General features: G+C 50.6%; 3 protein-coding genes and 1 long non-coding RNA gene across 8 annotated transcripts in view; 3 read left to right on the top strand and 1 right to left on the bottom strand.

Annotated features, from left to right (window-relative positions):
- Galns (galactosamine (N-acetyl)-6-sulfatase) overlaps window positions 1-4,554 on the top strand; it is a 39,276-nt gene extending 34,722 nt beyond the window's left edge. For 2 of the 5 annotated variants that reach the window (XM_027410648.2, XM_027410643.2), the window contains 2 exons: window positions 1,416-1,533; window positions 3,531-4,554. In XM_027410648.2, the coding sequence (XP_027266449.1) occupies window positions 1,416-1,533; window positions 3,531-3,617 (205 nt within the window). In that variant the 3' untranslated portion in view covers window positions 3,618-4,554. Of the gene's footprint in view, window positions 1-1,415; window positions 1,534-1,632; window positions 3,077-3,530 lie in introns of those variants that run through there. The other 3 variants (XM_027410645.2, XM_027410644.2, XM_027410647.2) reach the window with 3 other exon arrangements.
- A 1,489-nt stretch (window positions 4,555-6,043) lies between these two features.
- Aprt (adenine phosphoribosyltransferase) lies at window positions 6,044-8,294 on the top strand. Its single transcript, XM_027410653.2, has 5 exons — window positions 6,044-6,207; window positions 6,339-6,445; window positions 7,428-7,561; window positions 7,716-7,794; window positions 7,905-8,294. The coding sequence occupies exons 1-5, from the start codon at window positions 6,128-6,130 to the stop codon at window positions 8,045-8,047; spliced, it is 543 nt and encodes a 180-aa protein (XP_027266454.1). The 5' UTR covers window positions 6,044-6,127; the 3' UTR covers window positions 8,048-8,294.
- A 1,059-nt stretch (window positions 8,295-9,353) lies between these two features.
- Window positions 9,354-13,860, bottom strand: Cdt1 (chromatin licensing and DNA replication factor 1). Its single transcript, NM_001246718.1, is given in 10 exon segments — window positions 9,354-9,514; window positions 10,083-10,284; window positions 10,366-10,518; window positions 10,858-11,046; window positions 11,605-11,705; window positions 11,852-11,997; window positions 12,089-12,286; window positions 12,774-12,925; window positions 13,004-13,147; window positions 13,645-13,860. Coding segments are annotated over 10 exon segments (1,662 nt in total).
- Window positions 11,042-17,702, top strand: LOC118237970. The gene is made up of 3 exons (XR_004769300.1): window positions 11,042-11,814; window positions 12,408-12,942; window positions 13,401-17,702. It is a non-coding gene; the product is annotated as an uncharacterized LOC118237970 (long non-coding RNA).
- The last annotated feature ends 1,924 nt before the right edge of the window (window positions 17,703-19,626 follow it).

Below are 19,626 nucleotides of genomic sequence, written 5' to 3'. Positions count from 1 at the left end.
GCCCACAGTTTGTCAAAGCTTGAGTTACAGATATCTGAGATTTGTCTGCACCCTGCATGTACACAGCCCTAGGCTCTGCCCTCTTTACTCCATGTGGGCATATCAGTGGTGTGTGTTGTGTGGAGCCATTCATCACAGAGTGAGTGTGCTATGGCTTGCTTCACACTCAGCTAAAGGCTCCCTGACAGTCCAGCAGATGGTTATGGCGTAGGTGTTTGGATGGACCTTGTTTGAATGGTCAGGTGAGAGGGCAATGTACAGAAGGGATAGGATAAGACACAGACTGGATATATAGCTCAGTGTAGAGTACTTGCCTAGTGCTTCCATCCCTAGCACCTCCCAAAAAGAAAAATAAATGTAATTGATCTTATCTGGGAGGGAAATTTAGCATTACATTTTTATTTATTTATTAGAGACAGGGTCTCAGTATGTAGCCCTGTCCTGGAACTCATGATGTAAACAAGGCTGGCCTCAAACTCACAGAGATCAGCCTGCCTCTGCCTCCTGAGTGTTGGCTATAAAGGTGTGAGCCACCATGCTCCCCCTTAGCATTAACCTTTGAGGAACCACCAGCCACTTCCCAGGGCTGGGGCCTTGGCTGCTCTTGTCCTTCCTCCCCATGCTGCCCAGAGACCGACTTGTTCCCATGGGATGTAGCAGCTCACAGGTTTTCATTTATAGTTACCTGAGGACACATGGTGTAGGCAACAGTAAACATGATTTAAAATGACAAAAACACTTGGTCCCCATAGATGTCCTTGCAACTTCATTGTAGGACCACAGTTGTTGATAATACAGAGGTTGCCATGTGCCATCTGCATGGGTATCCTGTCTTCTTAGTGAAAGGTTCATCAAACACTGGAGGTGCCTATGCTGGAACTTTAGGGCTGTGTGTGCTGTTTTCTTTCCATCTGTACCTGACCCCTTCTCAACATGAGACAGTCCCTTCTAAGGAAAAAGTATGTGTCATATGTGCATGTGTTTCAAAATAGTACCAACTGTTGTGGCAGTTCCTGTGGAGAGGCCCCAGTCCTCAGGACCGGTCTCTGACCCACACCCTGGGTTCTTATCACACACAGGTCATGTTGGCAGTAAACAGAGGACTCCCTGCCATGGCTCAGATTCCTAGGCCCTTATTTCCCTCCCCCGGTGGAGTCTGACAACAGGAGAGCAGCTCACAATACAGAAAGCTTTCCAGAGAGGGTCATGAGTCACCAGGTGGGAGCCCACAGCCCACTCTGACTTCAGACTGCCATCTTTGCTCTTCCCACCTCTGGAAACCAACTCAAGGTCTCAGGCTTTCCAGGCTAGACCATTTCATGTCCTAGAATGTCGGTGAACCTCCTGAGCTGCCTGCCAGGAGCTGATTGGCCTTAGACACAATAGTCCTGTAACCAGAGCTGCCTTCTCTACAGCTTTGCCAGTGCTGAATACCAGGATGTCCTCAGCAGGATCACCCAGGTTGTCCAGCAGCACCAGAAGTCCTTGGTCCCTGGACAGCCCCAGCTCAATGTGTGTAACCAGGCTGTCATGGTGAGTGGTCCAAGCATGTATGCTGGGGTTTGCCTGTGCTTGGCTACTGTTACCCATGCCAGACACTGGTCTCATCCTTGGCTCCCTGTACTTAAGCAGCTCACCAAAGTGAAAATCATTGTTCTGGGAGGGAAATGAACAACATCCCACTAATACTAAGGATTATTGGAGGGTAAGTAGCCTTGTTCAGGACCAGGCTGGGCACAGCCTCCTCTGAGGGTCCCACTGGGAACAGCTTCTTCACTACATTCACAGACTGGTGACTATGTTGTTGGTTATTGCTAAATTACTTCTCAGGGGGAGATGTAAACATCTACCCCTCCTCCTAAAGACCCAATAGCAAATGGAAGTACATTCCACCAGTGTTTACTCTGGGGAACCAAAGAATGTATAGGCTTTCTTATAGGACAATGGATGAAGAGTTACAGGCAGGAACATGGAAGAGGAGGGGGAGTTACTTAAAGTAGCCATGCTGGAAGGTCTGTACCCAGCAAGTATGACTCCCCCATTGCTGTGTAAATAGGGGTTCCTCCTATATATTCTAGCCCCTCCCCAGACCCAAAAGGCTGCCTGCAATTAGGGCAGAATTGCATGCAACTGAACAGAAGGAATGGCTGATTACTTAGATGAGAGCCCTATGCTTCCCCCAGTAGTCAGTCCTGAAAGGAAGTCAATAGTCAGCAAACCAACCTGTCATGATCTTCTGCAAGGAAGCCCAGCTAAACTCCTGAAGATGGTAGCAGTTTGGCTCAGGAGATAGTCCCCACCATATTAGTGTTCTGACCTCTAAATGACAGTGGTAGATCGAGGAGTTTCTTAGGACTACCAGGTTTCTAGGGCTTCAAGAACTCGGTTATCCTCATGGTAGGGCATTGCTGTTCCCATCTAATCTACAGCTGCTCTGTAGCTCAGGCTTAGTCCATTGAGTGGCCTCAGGGGAAAATATGGGTCTTTTCCTAACAAATTGCTGTAGCACTGTCTAGAAGTTTTGAACAGCTTCATTTTCTATGCCAGTCAATAATTAATAGGCTGGAAAACTCTGGAGTACAACAGGCAGCAGAGAAATTTCAAGCACCACACAGAATCAGCAGTTGAAGAAAGGCATTTATTGGGGGTGAGGAAACACACACATGTAGCAGACACACAGAAAACAAACTGTCTGTGAAGCAGAAAAATCCAGTCTCTTCCTAGGACTTGGGTTTTCCTTCTCTAATTTAGGGTTGGTCAGTTGAAGAAAGCTAGGGTGTATGATTGGCCCACAACTGATGTGTGGCATGTCCTGAGCAGGCCTTGAACTGGTTGAACCAGTCCATAAGCAGGGGGCCTGCTGGTGGAAGACATAAGTCTACAATGCAGACTGGAGAAATGGCTCAGAGGTTAAAAGCACTGGCTACTCTTCCAGAGGTCCTGTGTTCAATTCCCAGCAACCACATGGTGGCTCACAACCATCTGTAATGAGATCTGGCACCCTCTTCTGGCTTGCAGGGATACGTGCAGACAGAACACTGTATACAAAATAAAGTCTACAGAGCTTTTGTCTTAAGCTGTCAGGCTTTTGTGACAAGTGAGGGGGGTAAGGAAAACATTGCCGTCTTGGAAATTCACCATCTATATCACCTAGCCATGGCTTCTCCCCTGTCTGTCTATCTACCAAGGAGTCTGTCTAACTCCTAGTCTCTCAATGGTTTGGCAGCCTCTTCTTCCTGGCTTCCCCCACTTGGAAGCTGCCCTAGATGTAAGCAGTTGAGTGAAGTTCTCTCCTGAGGCTTCCCTAGCTGGGCTTCACTTTCCTGGCTACTTGCCTTCCAGTTGGAACCCCACCCACCCCCTTTTCTGCAGAGCCAGAGCTGCTGCTTGAAGAAGGTCCTGGGCTCCACACCCCTGAACTCTGGATGGCACTACAAGTGGGTGGGTAAGGTGGGAGGGCCACATCTTGTTAATTGTGCCCAGACGAGTCTGAATAACTGCAGTTTATTTTCTTAAATTTCATTTTCTAGAATTGGGCACCCCCAGGCTGTGAAAAGTTAGGGAAGTGTTTGACACCTCCTGAGTCTGTTCCAGAGAAGTGTTCCTGGGCCCATTAGCCAGAACAGAATCTCCAGCCAGCCCTGCAAGTGCCTACAAGACTTTGGCCTTGGGACTGAGGGATGACAGAGATCAGCTGCCCTTGGCCCACCACCACTGGTTAGATGGCCCCTGCAACCAGTAGCAAGGTTCCAAGTCTGCACATACTGGAGACCTAACCCTGAAGTCCACTTTCTAGCACTGCAGCCCATCTTCCCATCTGGCTATTGAAAAAGAAGCAGTTCATGGCCTTGACCATGACCCACTGCTCCAGTCCAGGGTCTGAAGGGGTGTCACTTTGCCTTCTCACTGTCCCTGCATATATTTCAACCTTGGTGTTGAAGACAAAGCTGAAGATTTCAGTGCTATGCAAAGGAGCCATCATCTATCTGGCCATCAGTCCTCATCCCCATGTCAATTCCCTTGAGTTACCCTCCTCTTTTCCCACTGGCTACACACAAGAGGTAAAGATATCACATTGTGTCAGGTGGTGGTGGTGCACACCTTTAATCCCAGCTCTTGGGAGGAAGAGGCAGGCAAACCAAGGCCAGCCTGGTCTACAAGAGCTAATTCCAGGTCAGCTAGGTCTACACAGAGAAACCCTGTCTCGAAAGACCAAAATAAATAAATAAATAAATAAATTAAAGAAACCACATTGTCCAGTCCAAGGGGAGATCTGTCACTGCCCCATGGAAACAGGAAGATGACATCCTAAATTTCTGGCTTAGCACACTGTGGAACCATTTCTGCTGTGCCTGCCACTGTCATGTGCAGGCTACAAGATATAATCTCCAAAACCCCTTCCTGAAGGCTCATGGGAGTTGTTCATCATGAACAAGTTTTCACATCTGTGCAATGATTGTAATGCCAAAGCTGAATTGTAAAGGTTGGGAAATGATAATGAAGAGAAATTGAGAGACCAAGAATAAAGGAACAGAAAGTGTGTTAGCTCTTTTATCCAGGTTGGTTTTCTGTTTGTTTGGGTTTTTGTTTTGTTTTGTTTTGTTTGTTTTTGAGACAAGGTTTCTCCATGTAGCCCTGGCTGTCCTGTAAACCAGGCTGGCCTCACAGCCAGAAATCCACCTGCCTTTGCCTCCTGTGTGCCAGGATTAAAGGCATGTGCCAACATGCCCACCTATCTTGGTTTTTAAAATAGAGATGATTAGATGATACTAATGATGGCCCATGTACCTTTTGCATGAACTTCCCCTGGGGAGACAAACATCTATATGCCTCAGACAAAATACCAATGACAGACCAAAGTAACTATTGCATCCAGTGAGTGAGTTCATTGCTTACAGGATCATGATGACCCCAAAGCAGCTCCATCACCCTAACTGAAAAGTCTCAACCCAGCATGGATGACAACTTCCCTATAGATGCATAGATGGAGCCTCCCTTTAACCTTACACCATATACATATACATACATACATACATACATACATACATACATAGTCTAACACCTCCAAAGACCACCGTAGATAGAATTACAGCAGGCAGGGAGGTGGGGGTGAGGAAAGGAATGATTGGAATCTATTAAAACGTCCTCACACCCTCTCCTTGATGGAACATAGGTCCAATCTGGAGGATTTCTTTTGAGCAATTATAACCGCACTGAATATGATAATGGCCATTATACTCAGAGAACAGTCTTCCACATGACTACCTGTAGGCCCAGGTACTGTGCTGGGCAGGTAGATCCCACTCCTCTGTCCCTGGCTATCCAGATCTTCTGGTCCCCTCTCCAAAACCAAGAGGGTACATCTTGCCGGGCGTGGGCGTTGATGGCGCATGCCTTTAATTCCAGCACTCAGGAGGCAAAGGCAGAGGATCTCTGTGAGTTCGAGACCAGCCTGGTCTACAAGAGCTAGTTCCAGGGCAGCCTCCAAAGCCGCAGAGAAAAAAGAGGGTACATCTTGTTGCACAGGAGGGTCTGTGGCCTCAAGGTAGGCACCCCTACCCCAACGTGCTACCCTGCTTTCCCCTCCATTCCAGGCAATACGCAATGTACTTGTATCTCTGGACCTGAAACTATCCACCAGTTTCCTGAAAGCAGGGTTGAATCTCAATCCTCGCACTGCACGTCCGGAAAGCAGTACACAGAGCAAAGGAACGTAAGGCGAAACCAGGCTAAGGGATCCGGACAACACCCACACCGGCCCCTCCAGGTCCAGAAAGCTGGCCCTGCGAGAAGCGGGACTGAAAAGGCTTGCGGGAGCCAGAAATCCAAAAGGGTGCCAAGGCATGCGTCCTTTTTCCACCCAGAAATAACCCCAGGCTTTCAATTTGAGGTTATTTCAATATCCAGCAAATGCGTTACTTCCTGCCAAAAGCCAGCCTCCCCGCAACCCACTCTCCCAGAGGCCCCGCCCCGTCCCGCCCCCTCCCGGCCTCCCCTCGTGCTGGATCGCTCCCTAAGGACGCCCCGCTCCAGAAGCCCCACCTACCAAGGACGCCCCACCCTTGTTCCCGGACTGGTATGACCCCAGCCTGCTGACATCCCTCCGCCCTTTCTCGTGCACGCGGCTATGGCGGAATCTGAGTTGCAGCTGGTGGCGCAGCGCATCCGCAGTTTCCCCGACTTCCCCATCCCCGGCGTGCTGTTTAGGTGAGATCACGAGCCAGCAAGGCGTTGGAGCCCTGTTCCTGGGCTCCCGGCGCAGGCGCATGGGCAGTCTCGGGGATCTTGTGGGGTCTCCGCCCCCCTTTCCCCGGCCACCAGCCTCTCCTTGTTCCCAGGGATATCTCGCCCCTCCTGAAGGACCCCGCCTCCTTCCGAGCTTCCATCCGCCTCCTGGCCAGTCACCTTAAGTCCACGCATGGCGGCAAGATCGACTACATCGCAGGCGAGTGGCCATGCCAGGCCGTGCTGGTCCCCCACTGTGCAGGCTCCCCTCCCTTCCCTTATGTCACCCTCAGTCCATCCCACACCTATCCCTTCTTTCTTCAACCCCTAACCCTCTTTTAGCACTCTGTTTCTCTTGCCTTGGTCCCTCGTTGACCCTGGATGAGTACTGCGTCTCCCACCCCTGCTAGGTCTCTGACCTCCGCCCTCAGTGCCTGTTCTACTAGAGATGAACTCTGCTCGGTCCTTGTTCAGGGCCAGCCCTTCTCTCTTGGGGTGTGAAGTTGGCTAGCAGCCTGGAGGCAGGACTGTAAGAAGCATACGTGTGCTTTGAGAACTTTGAGGAAGGCCCTGGAACCTCCTTGCTAGGAGTAGCACCTAAGATGAACTAGATGCTAAAAAATGCTGTATCTTTGGGGCACACGAGGGCATGCCTGGGCAGGCTTAGAGCCTGGTAGTCTCAGGGGCTGCACCAAAGTGTAACTCTTGTGCTAAATAACTTTCACTTACCAGGCCCCGTGCAAGCACGGGCTTCAGAAACACCCTAGGGTCGCTGAATGTCCACCAGGGGAGTCAGACATGTCCCAGAGGGTGAGAACCCCAGAGAATTCGGTAGCCCTGACATGTGCTACAATTACTGATGCCCACTTCCTACTGGTTCCTCCTGGCCATACCTCAGGAATTAGGGCATGCTATCTGCCTGCTACAGTAGCTCATCCTCCCTGGAAGTGACCCCAGACATATACCCTGAACTGTAACCGATAAAGTGCGCCTGGGCAGATGTATTTGAGAGGTGGCAAAAGTAAACCATAGGTGTCCCCGAGCTAGATACAGAAGGCAGATAACATCCCCAAGGCTAAGCTGCTGCCCCAATAGCCATCAGCCTTCTAGTTATAGCTAGTAAGACTTAGTATTCCTGGTCAATACTATTCACTCAATCCTTACACCTCAGCCCTAACACGCCCCCTCTCTCATCCTAACAGGCCTAGACTCCAGGGGATTCTTGTTTGGCCCCTCCCTAGCTCAGGAGCTGGGCCTGGGCTGTGTGCTCATCCGGAAGCGAGGGAAGCTGCCAGGCCCCACAGTGTCAGCCTCCTATGCTCTCGAGTATGGCAAGGTAAGCAGGCAGTGGGTAGCTGTCTAGGAGTAAATGTGGGGGCTCAGAGAGGTTAAGTCATCAGGCCAGGTTTATACCACCAGGAAACATGGAGAAGCTAGGGGTGGTGGTCACTTGTTAGCTACTAGACTCTCACTCTACTTCCTGTCTGCAGGCTGAACTAGAAATCCAGAAAGACGCCTTAGAACCTGGCCAGAAAGTGGTTGTTGTAGATGATCTCCTGGCCACTGGAGGTAAGAGCCACTCTGTAGCATAAAGAGGTTTCAAAGGGATAAGCCCTATCCGGGGTGCTGACTAAGCAAGAGCCTTACTACCTGTGTCTTTCCTCGTCCCTTCACCCCAGGAACCATGTGCGCTGCCTGTGAGCTGCTGGGCCAGCTACAGGCTGAGGTGGTGGAGTGTGTGAGCCTGGTGGAGCTGACCTCACTTAAGGGCAGAGAGAAGCTAGGATCAGTACCATTCTTCTCTCTCCTGCAATATGAGTGACTGGAATGGTTGCTGCATCCCTGCCCTCAGCATCTACGGTTGAACAGTGGCTCAGCCTTACCAAAGTGACCTTTGTGAGCCACCAGCTGCACTTTCTCTAACTCTATTCACTCATTTCTTTGGTCAGCTGATGGCCATGCCTATGGACCACCTGGGTCCTTGCATTTTATATATGTGCTGAGTCCTGGAGCAGAGCAGAGCTACTGTGGGTTATGACACAGCAGATCAATAAATAGTTTGGTACATATGGTGCTTCCTGTTGTCTTGTTGCATGGATCACGTTCCATAGCTGCCAGGTGACAGTCCCTGTCCCTTGGGATTCCCTGTGCAAATGTTCTCCACAGAGTCAATCCCACACACTGCCCCGGCCGTAGGGTCTTATAGAACCAGAATCCGTTTTAAGCAAAAGGCTTTCATCAGTAGTCTCTAGAGTGACATGATGGGAACAGGGGCTCAGTGTCACCTTGCAGACCTCTTCAAAACAGGTGGAAACCAGTAGGCACAGCTCTGTATAGATTTCACAGCCTCTAGGAAGTTTTCTGGGCCATTCCTTTAGGACCAAAATGGAGAGAGTAGCCCAAGGGAATACCTTATTCATATTTTGTTGAACATCAATACCAGGTTGTTTGTAGGGATGCTGAGCCACACCCCCAGCAAGACTGTTCCCATCCAGACTTTTACTGGCCTGGTCTTGCTAGCCATAGAAGAAAACATTGCAACAACAGCAGGGCATCATTTATAGGTATTTTATGGTGACCCATTCAGTTTAATTTCTGTATTACTTTTATTTAAATCTTACGTGACTTTATTAAAAGCCAAGATTAACAGTCACATCCAAGGTACAGAAGGTTAAATAAAAATTTTGATCTCAAAACCTATAGTTATTTCCATTATATACAGAAGGCCCAATTTCACTCTTGCCATTCAGAACTCTCTGTCCTTATGAAAGCTGGCCAGAAGCCCAAGTTCTCTGTGTGGGTCTTAAGGCTCTAAGCAAGACAGCAGCTTTCATGAGCATGGAGAACAGGCTAGGCTTTGGCCTAAGGCTCCCAACTGGACCTTGCCAGTACCTAGATGAGTAGTTTGTGGGACGGGCATCTAACATACTCTGCTCTCCAAATCTACTTCCCCAACACCCACACAAGTGCTGGGTCTGGGGTACCCAAAGCCTCAGGAACCAATTTAGCACTTTATGGGCACAATTGCTGCCCATACTGGCAGTAAGCCCTTGGGCCTGTGACACTGCGAGGGATGCTCAAGTGCATTGTACTGATAAAGGGAACAGACTATCAGGTAAAGAAATGAGTCACAACCCCTCAGTGTGGATCTGGTGGGTCAGCCTTTCAGTGAGGCCAGCTAAGTCAGCAGCTTTGTCCAGCTTGATGTAGGTGTCCATGCGAATCCGATGCAGGCTCAGCCAGTCTGGCAGCAACTCAGATAGGAGCAACACGTGTTTCTCCATCTCCCCTGTGGAAGTGCATTGTGGTTAACTGAAGCACAGTGCCTGGATGACTTGCTTAACTCACTTACCCAGCCTGGTGCCTTACACCCCTCAAGGCTTAACCTGTGTGCAGTGGATCCAAGCAGAGGCCTGGGCCCTGCTCTCAAACACCAGGGGGATGAACAGCAAGGGCAAGACACACATACTCCAAGCTTGGTGACAGCTTGCTCCAGGCCTGACAGCTGAGATGAGCCCCTAAGCGGCAGAACTGGGATTCCAACAAGTCCATGGCAAGCAAACTGTCCCTGGTCAGAAATGGACCCAGCTCCTTGCCAAGGACACAGTGAGCATGACCATGCCCACCCTCATCACCATCTCTTAAGTTTTACTTATTATATATGTGTGCAGTGTTCTGCCTCCATGTATGCTATGCCTGCAGGCCAGAAGAAGGCGCCAGATCTCATTACAGATGGCTGTGAGCCACCATGTGGCTGCTGGGAGTTGAACTCAGGACCTCTGGAAGAGCAGCCAGTGCTCTTAACCGCTGAGCCACCTCTCCAGCCCCCCCTCACCATTTTCTTGCTTTGTACAAACCTGGGCTCAGGGCAGCTCGGCAACTGTCCACCATCCTTGCACAGACCACCTCCATAGTGAGTGCTGGCTTGCGCTCAGACACAAAGACACCACGCAATACACGAGCCAGCTCTGGCAAGCGCTCTAACCGCTGCAGCCGAAGCTCCTGTTCTGGGCACCGCGTCATCTGTGCCAGCTGCTTTTGGACTTCCTTGGCCCTTATCTGTATGGAGTGGTTTAACAGCAATAGTTACCAAGGCCCCCTCTTGTCACCAATGCCCTCTACCCATTAACCAGGACTTACCCGCTCCAGCAAAGCTTGGGACACACCCTTCAGGGCACTGGGAGAAGCAGCTGGTGGAGTGGCTGGTGGGGTGGCTGGGAGTGCTGGACTAGAGGACCCAGGGCTACTAGACTCAGCCGAGCGCAGGACCAGGTTACTCAAGGCCTTCTCCATCTGCAGTGTTGGCACAGGTCAGATGTCACAAATGGTAACTAACTGCCCAGTCCTGTGAGGGGAAGCCCTTTGCCCTGCATGGGTCCCACCCAGGAATCCCCTCTCTCTCCAGGCCAAGTTCCCTAGTCTTGGAGGCCCAGCAGATATACACAGCCAGCTGAGCTGGTGCAGTGAGTGTGTGAGTGAGAAGGTTCGGGGCACATCTTATTTCTGTGTCCTTAGCTGAGAAAATATCAGATAACCAACCCAGAGGCACTCAGCTATTACCTCCACCCACTGGGGTCAGGCTGCCGTACTCCCTGAGGAGAACAGGATGAATTAGAGGCTAGAGAGCCTCACCTTGGGTGACATCAAGCTGCGGGCTCGGGCCAACACCTCCTGGGCAGTGGTGAGCTTCTCCGTGACAGGGGGCTGGGGCAATTCAGCTGGTTCAATATCAGGCACTTCATCCACATTGAAGCGTGGGTGCCAGCGTGTCAGCTGGTCTTCAGGCACAGCCATGGGGGGGTTCAATGAAGCAAGGAAAGCCTGGAGGAAAGGAGTGTTGGGCTACTCAATTCATTTCCAGCTAGAAATCCCTGGGCAAACAACTTAGCCTTTCTGTGCCTGGGTACACATAGCCAGGTATAAAGAGGCACGTTCCAGCCAGGCGTTGGTGGCACACGCCTTTAATCCCAGCACTGGGGAGGCAGAGGCAGGCCTGGTCTCCAGAGTGAGTGGCAGGATAGGTTCCAAAGCTACACAGAGAAACCCTGTCTCAAAAAACTAAAAAAAGAGGCACGTTCCTAGCATACAGGCACTGTTGACAATGACAAGGGAGCCTCCTCAGGGTCTCAAGGAAATCTGGAGGTCCCCAGCTTTTGGGTTCCAGGCAGCTCTGCCCCAGCTCCAGCCTATAGCATATGTCAGTAGTGGAATCAACCCTCCTCACATTTTAAGATAGCCATAGCAAGGGATTAATTAATAGAAACCTTTGTATTTGCAATCAGAACAGCCACTGAAGGGGGAGCGGGCCACTTTAAGACCATGACCTCTTACAGCAGGGATTGAACCTGCTCAATGACCTCCACAAACTCCAGCACTCACCTTGTGATGCTCTTTGACTCGCTCTACCAGGTTCCGTCGGAAGACCTGCCTGCGCTGCAAGAGGCACGTGGCTGTGAGCTGGGTGGCACCACCACTAGTCTCTGTAAGAGGAAAACAAGGTGATTCCAGGCCTGTCCAGTTGCCCACCCGTGACTCAAATCCAACTACCAGTGCTGATACCAGCGTGTCATGCTCCCCCACAAGAACAAGGTGAGTGAGCACACCCACAGCCTTGCCAGAGACTCACCCTGGTCCAGCAAGGGTTCTATGGTGAGTTGGTAATCAGATCTCTTGATGCTGTCCTTGAAAGTGGGGACATTGCATTCCTGGCGGAAGCAATAGGATGTGGGGTACACGGTTTTGATCTGGCCCACATTGCGCTCTTCAAAGCGTCTACAGAAGAAAGAGAGGGCTAGGTCAGAAGGACCACACAGACTGGCATCAGACTTCAAGGGCACCTAAGCCACTCTCCCTCAACACTCACTTGCGCATCATGTCCTGGACACCTTGTTTGACTTTAGCAAAGGTCACAGTCTCAGATCGATTGTGAAGCATGCCCACAATGGTGTCCATGCTACGGAACATCTCGGCCAGCACTTGATACTTGTAGGGCAGGACAAGGCCAGGGGGACCAGGCTGGGCCAGGGCATGGAAGCGCTGGTAGGCAGGGACTTTCTTGACACTGTCAACAGGAAGGAGTCTCACTAGACCATCAAGCCACACAATCTGAACCCCCCTCCCCGACGTCCCCACCAGACAACAAGGTAGAAGAGCCCTTCACAACCAGAGCCTTGTCCTCGTAGATCTACTGTGCCAGTGAGGACCACCAGAAAGAGACACGCACCAGCCTGCTCGACATACCAGCTCTGCCTCACCTGCCTGCCCAACACCCTCAGCTTGGAGAAAGAGAGACCCAGACAGGCACAGCATCCACAGCTGCCCATAGTGCCAAGAACAAGCCAAAGGCAGAAGTGACCATGTCCTTTTCAGCTGGGGGACAAGTGCATAGTGCTGGTGAAGAGTAGACTATATGTCTAGGCAATCTGGCTCCCAGCCCCATGGCCACACTAATTGTCTCCCGGGAAGTCATGGCCACCCATCCACTCAGGATCTACAGTGCCTCCCAACAGCCTGTCCTTCCCTGGACCTTGTGGCTCACTAGGACTCACCATGGTTGCTCTGTGGAAACCTTGGCATCTGATGTAGAAGACTCAACAGCATTCTCCTGGATTCTGGCCTTCAGGGCCCGAGCCTGGGCTCCCAACTTACGTGCCCGCCTCAGGCAGGACTGGAGCTCTGAGATGGTGTCTTTTGAGGGGACCTACAGACACAGATGCTGTTAGTTCTAACAGTTATTCATAACCCTACCCACAGCCCACCCTCAGTCCAGCCTCCTTACCTTGTCCCGCTGCTGAGCTGTGGCAGAAAGGCCTGGTCCTTCTGAAACAGTGGTGCTCTTTATTTTCTTGACAGGAGATGGGCTTACTGGGGAACTAGGGTCAGCTGGAGAGCTGGGATCAACTGGGGAACTGGGGCAGGAGTCCTGGTAATCAAAAAGCTACAGATGAATACACTAGGGTGGAGAGGGGTGGGGGGGTACCTGCTCTGCAAGAAGATCACTGGCCTTAAGAGCCAGAACCAGGTTGTCAGTGAACTAGACCCTAGGCTGGGGGGGAGGGGGTGCCTGTCAATTGATGACACAGGAAAGATCCACTGGTCTGGGGGGGGCTCCTCCTCCTCCTCCTCCTTGAAGTAGCCTCCAGGCCTGACTCTCTTGTGTTTTCTCTCCATTTCAGATGCTCCAGCACAATTCTTTGCGGAACTATCACCCCCAACCTTTGCCTGCTGCACCCTCCCAGCAAATCCAGGTTCCCCTCTGTAGGGCAGCTGTTGGCTCCCCTGGGGGAGACAGAGGAGTGCCTAGCCAGCTCCAGACTCTACTCCTCCCTCAGTCTTGGCGCCCAGTTCCCTGCCTCAGCTCCCGATGGTCAGTGTTCCTCTCCTAGCCAGGGGTCCTCTGGGGTCCCAAGTGCGCCTCACCAGTCCAGGAAGCCGCAGCCTCCGGCGCGCGGGCGGCGCGGCCTGGTCGCTCCTGGGTTCGGTGGAGGGACGGGCGCGCTTGCGGCTGCTGCTCCGGATGAACTGAGGGGTCACAAGCCCACTGGGGCTCGGGGTGAGACAGGCCGACTTAGCCCGCGGAGCAGCAAGGCCCGGCCGACGGCGCGGATAGAAATCGGTAACACGACTTTGCGCCATGGCGCCAAAAAGCTAGTTCCCGCGGATTTCGCGCGGTTTTCGCGGATTCGGCCTTGCCCCGCCCAGGCTGTACCATCACGCGCAGCTCTTGGAGGGGGAAAGGTGCATACTCCAGAGCATGCGCGCTAGCATGCACCAAAATGCGCGTGCGTCACGTCGGGCACCTCCCTGCCGCCTTCAGTTTGAGTGAGCGGGAATGGGAGCGGCCAGGAATGGGTGGACCGGAATGGGCTGGACTCATGACCACTGGCGCGCTGACGTGCGGCACAGCACATGCGCTGTCAGTCATTTACAAGCGCTAGCTAGGCTGTGGAGCGTACGGGTCTCAAATCCACGTCGCGCGCAGCACGAAGTGGGGCGACCGCTAGCCAATGGCTTCTGGCCCGGCAAAGAGGCAATCGGATGAAAGACGCCTTTGCTCCTGTTGTTCACATTTGCAGAATAGCCTGGTCTCGCATGCCAGCAAAGTAGCTGGATCGAGTCCCAAGCAGCTGCTGAATATCTGGTCCCAGACGCGCGATGAGTCTACACAGCACGGCTCAAGCAACAGAACAGGCTCCAAAGCATCTCGTTTCTCTTGCCACATCCGGGCTATAGAGTGCAGAGGTCGGCTCTGGGAGGGGGCTCCAGAGCAGGAAGCAGCCTAGAGGCTGGGAAATCAGGAAGGCCACGCAGAAGGACTGATTTCCTCATCACCTGATTTCCTCAGTCACTGCCACCCAACGCTCCCAGCACTCTGGAGGGAATGGCCATGCACATAGTACTGTCATTTTGGGCAAAGGTGGCTCCCAAGGAGGAGGGAGGGCATAAGGGGAGGGACAGCGCGGAAGCAGGACCTGGGAGACCTGGATAGCTGTAAGGACAAGCTGCACCGAAGGAGAGTTCCGAGGAGGTGGGCGCTTGTACAGTTCAGAGCATCAATCTAAAATGCATCTGCAGCTGTGGGGTGAAGGACCAGGATTTAGTAGTGAGTTTCCAGACTTGGTGCTCGCACCTCATGGGTGTGGTATGCCCTAGAGCCTCACAGCCGGCGTGAGGTCTTCTGGATGCTTCGGAGCAACCTTAGTAACCATTCCACATTAGTAAGGCCACCCCTGGAAAGTAGGCCTTTTGTATGACTCAGCATTGGAGCCCCTCAGGAAATCCTGGTTTGCCTCAGTGACAGGACAAAGCCAGCTGCCTCCTGGTCACAGCTGATAAGATAAGTGATGCATGGCTGAGCCAATCAGATGTTTTCCTAGGACTAGAGAATGCTCTGGGGTAGGAACTACCTCCACCCTGTGTGCTAGTGGCCTCTCAAGGTAAGGGCAAGCAAACAAGTGTAACTCCAGAGGACTCAAGCCAGACCCAGCAACTCAGGTGTTTTGAAATAGATCCCCTTTGTTTTTGTTTTGTTTTGTTTTTTGCAGAGATGAGGAATGGAACCCAAGGCATTACACACACAAGCCAATGGCACCCTACCATCTGAACTGTGTTGCCTAACTGTGATAGTTAATCTTCTTCATCAGCTTGACGGGGATTTAGAGTCACCATGCCTCTGGGCATGGGCATGTCCATGAAGGATTTCCTCTCTCTTCCTTTCTTTCTTATTTATTTTGAGTCAGGGTTTCTCTGTATATGAGTACTGGCTGTCCTGGAACTTGCTCTGTAGGCCAAACACAGAGATCTGCCTGCTTCACACTCTGGCCAGGCCCTCCCCCAAACTGGGAAGCAAAACAACTCCTTACATTTTATCAGATTTTTTGTCAAGGCCTCTTCCAATCCATGGAACCTTAATTAAAACATGGTCACAAAAAATCAAAGTAGCCTGGCAGTGGTGGCACTGGCCTTTAATCCCAGGCAGAGGCAGGCAGATCTCTGTGAGTTCAAGGCCAGCCTGGTCTACAAGGCAAGTTCCAGGACATCAGGGCTATTACACAGAGAAACTGTCTAAAAAAAAAAAAAGCCAAGCCAAACCAAACCAAACCAACAAACAAAAAAGCCACTCCACAGGAAGCTTGATTAAAGCCATTTGAGGAGGGAAGAGTTTGTTTTTTAGCCCATGGTTTGATGGTACAGTTTATCATGGCAGGGGAAGCCTGGCAGCAGGAACAAGAGGTAGCTGGGCACAGTGAACCACAGTCAAGAGAGATGAATACTCAGCTTTCTTCTTTTCATGTAGTCCGTACAGTGGCACCACCTACACTCAGGATGGGTCTTCCCGCCTCAGTTAAACCCTTTGGGAAACATCAGCGGAGACACACCCAAAGGCATGCATTGATGGTGATCCTAAATCCTGTTAAGTTGCTTTTGTTTTGTATTTTGTTATAACAATGGAAAAAATAACAGTCATCACCACTTTCACCATTATCATCAAGACCATCATCTTCTCACCACCTGAGGATCATTAGAGTTGCCATAGGTCCTCGGTATTGATGATAGTCACATTCTGACCTTGCCTCACTTCCCTAGAACCCACTCTGGTTCCCTGAGACTTGCTCCCTGCCAAGCTACAACCTCAATACAGGCACAGAATGAATGGTTGCAGGCTGTGCCCTTCTGTTGCATCCTGGTGTCACCCGAAAGAAACAATGACAAGAAAGTGTGACTGCACCGCACTTCACTGGCTTCAAATTCATTTAATGAAAGAGAATGGCTTCTGTCCAGGTTTGCTGAACAGACAGCTCTGCTTCCTGTTACTGAAATGGCTTCTCTGTCTCACTCAAAGTGTCTCTCTAGGTCAAACCGACATGCAGGTGAAAAAGCTGAGACTGCAGGCGTACAGCTGCTGAGCCAGTGATCTGGACTGTCCCTCCTACTTCCAGCTCTCCACTTGCTGCTCTCCTTCACACTCCCAGACAGGAAACTGTAACTGATGCTGGAACAACATAAAATCCCTCAGGGACCTGCTGAGGATCTGTGAGTCACCTGCAGCCACGGAGGAGCTTTTTGTGTCTTGGCTTTTAACTCAAAGTTTGTGGCCAAATATAGAGAGGCAGCTTTCACCTTCAATGAAGGCATTTGGGTCTCAGCCAGTATTGATCTGCACTTGGCTCCCTGTCTGCCAGACAACCTTGGAATCCGTTATGGATGGGCTAGAGCAGGATTCCTGGAGAAGATGCTATTGCTTGCCACAGGTTGAATGATGCTAGCAGTTTTTTCTCCCTCCAAGAGCCAGTCTCCTTGTCAGTACCAGGGTGTCTTGTCTTATGGAACCTGCTTCACAGCTACGTGAGGAGCTGAGAGTCTCGTTATATCTCAGTAACGACAAAGGCCCTCTTCTCACACTTGATTTCAGAAAGCAGCAGGTGGGGAGAGGCTAACTCTGCTTTAGCCCTCTTAGCTTCTTTCCTGTTGCTGTGATCAGATACCCTGACAAAAGCAACTTCAGAGAGAATTGATTCAGCTTGAAACTTCAGATTCCAGTCTGTCATGATGAAGAAGTGACAACAGTGGGGAGTCTAAGAGGGAGCTGGTCACATTACATCCAGAGTCAAGCACAGACAGCAAAGAATTAATGCAGCAAAGAATTAATGAGCTACTGCTCATTAGTATGCTGGTGCTTGGCTTGCTTCCTCTACTTCTACAGCCTAGGATTCCTGCCAAGGGAATGATGTTGCCCGTAGTGGGCGGGTCTTCCAATTAACTAATGTAATCAAGATTGTTCTTCATACGCATGCCTAGTGGCCTGCTTCTCCAGTGGTTCTGCATTCTGTCAAGTTGGCAAGTAACCATTGCATTCCTTGTGTGGGCATCTAACATTGCTCTGTTCAGTAGAAATGCAGCGTGAGTTGTGTGGTTCCAAGTTTTCTACTAGTACATTACAAAAAGTAGTAAGAATCAGGTGACAATATTTTGTTAAAGTTTTGTATGGTTTTGTATGGGTCTTTTGCCTGCTTGTATGTCTGTGCATTGCCAGTGGAGGTCCAAAGACATTGGATCCCATGGGACTGTAATTACAGTTGGTGGTTGTGAGCTGCTATTTGGATGCAGGATATCAAAACTGGAACCCCTGAAGGAGTAACCAGCACTCATAACTACTGAGCCATCTCTCTAGCACCAGGTTGCAATACTTGTAATAGCCTGGTGGTGGTGGTGGTGCACACCTTTAGTCCCAGCCTGGAATACAAAGTGCTTTCTAGGACAGCCAAGGCTGTACAGAGAAACTCCTTGAAAAATAAACAAACAAAACAAAACAATACATATAATAGTTAAATTGTATCAGTTATGCCCAAAATGTCTCTCAAAATAAATAAATAAATAATTTATTGTTTTGTTTGAGACAGGTCTCTCTTCATAACCCTGGCTGTTCTGGAACTCACTGTGAAGACCAGGCTGGCCTTGAACTCACACAGATTGACCTGCTTTTGCCTCTGCCTCCAGAATGCTGGCATTAAAAGTGTACACCACCACTCCCAGCTTCTTTATATTTTCCAGAGACGGTCTCACTATGTATCCTTCGCTGTCCTGGAACTCAGTATCCAGGCTGGCCTCAAACTCACAAGACATCTGCCTAGCTCTGCCATCCAAGTGTTAATATTAAAGGCGTTCAACACCATACTTGGATAATAGATTTTTTTAATGAGACATTTGACATTTTCCTTTATTATTGACCACCAAAATCACCTTGATTATCATCACCATCACTGCCATTACCACCCTCATCATCAGCACCACCACCACCACCATCACCATTGCCATTGCCATTATCATCCTGGCTGTGTTTACAGCTCCATCTCTATTGGTTGAATAGCCTTAGATAGAATGCTGAACCTCTCAGCATTCAACTCCTCTCTTGTCCCTCCTATTTCAAATGGAGCTGCAAAGCTTGGTGGAAGTAGGGCATGGTGAGAAGCCTAACCTAGACTCTGTCAGCAGGAAATGACCTATGGGTATCAGCCTAGACAGCAACCCACCCTGACCACAGCTGAGGTATAAAAGTCCCATGGGCACAGAATCCTCACTAGCTGCACAGTCAGCTATCAGGACCAACTATGACACAAGGCCCTGAAAGCACAGCCTGGTCTATTAGGTGGAGGGTCGAACAATTATAGACTTGGTGCTGCAATTGGATCTCTGGGCTCTGGGTGCCAGTGCCCTTCTTTAGGACCACTGGTCAGCTGGGCTAAGGTACCCAGCTGCCTCTTACCTGCCTGTTACCCCAAGTGCCCACTGAGGGCCACATACTTAGCCCCTAATTCATGGTGAAGGGGCTTTGAATTTTTATGAGAACTCAAGAGAAAATGCCTAGAACTGTCGGAATAACTCAATAAAACCCTGGCAGCACCTCCAACATTCTCCCAAACTACGGAGCTTCTAGGAGGAAGCCAGGGCTTGATCATGGTGAGACAAACAGGCTCATCCCAAGGCCCCTTCCCCTGAACCCTTTCCAACAGGCATTTCTGGGCTACCAATGCTTTGCTACTCCTCTGCCCAAGGTTTCATTGTCCCTGGAGGAAAAGCAGAAGCTCCCAGAGGCCCAGAAGACCTCACAGAGCACCTCCCTAAAGTACTGCTTTGAGTGCCCCAGCAAGCCTACATGGCCAACTCCTATGTATCTGCAGCCTCTGGGACTCTGGCTGTTTAAGATCTGTTACATTATGGAAAGCTCCCATGATTCCCTAGCTCCTAGAACATTCCAGTCTACATGAAGTGTTTAATTTCCTATTTCTGGCAGGGAGTCTGTATAGATCTGAGAGCTGGAGAGGAGCTGAAGTAGTTATCTGGAAAAGCCCACAGCATTTGTATCGCAGGTGGATGGCATTAAGATAGTCACTCAGGTGGCTG

This window comes from Cricetulus griseus, chromosome 3, assembly GCF_003668045.3.
Source record: "Cricetulus griseus strain 17A/GY chromosome 3, alternate assembly CriGri-PICRH-1.0, whole genome shotgun sequence".
In the NCBI taxonomy this organism is placed as follows: domain Eukaryota; kingdom Metazoa; phylum Chordata; class Mammalia; order Rodentia; family Cricetidae; genus Cricetulus; species Cricetulus griseus.
Note: the sequence above shows the minus strand (reverse complement) of the source record. Positions and strands in the feature narration are given on the sequence as shown.

Excerpts from the sequence above, each read along its gene's own strand:
- Aprt (XM_027410653.2), top strand. The coding sequence starts at position 6,128 with ATGGCGGAATCTGAGTTGCAGCTGGTGGCGCAGCGCATCCGCAGTTTC. Across the intron at positions 6,208-6,338 it reads ATCCCCGGCGTGCTGTTTAG|GGATATCTCGCCCCTCCTGA; the intron begins GTGAGATCACGA and ends CCTTGTTCCCAG. Across the intron at positions 7,795-7,904 it reads TGATCTCCTGGCCACTGGAG|GAACCATGTGCGCTGCCTGT; the intron begins GTAAGAGCCACT and ends CCTTCACCCCAG.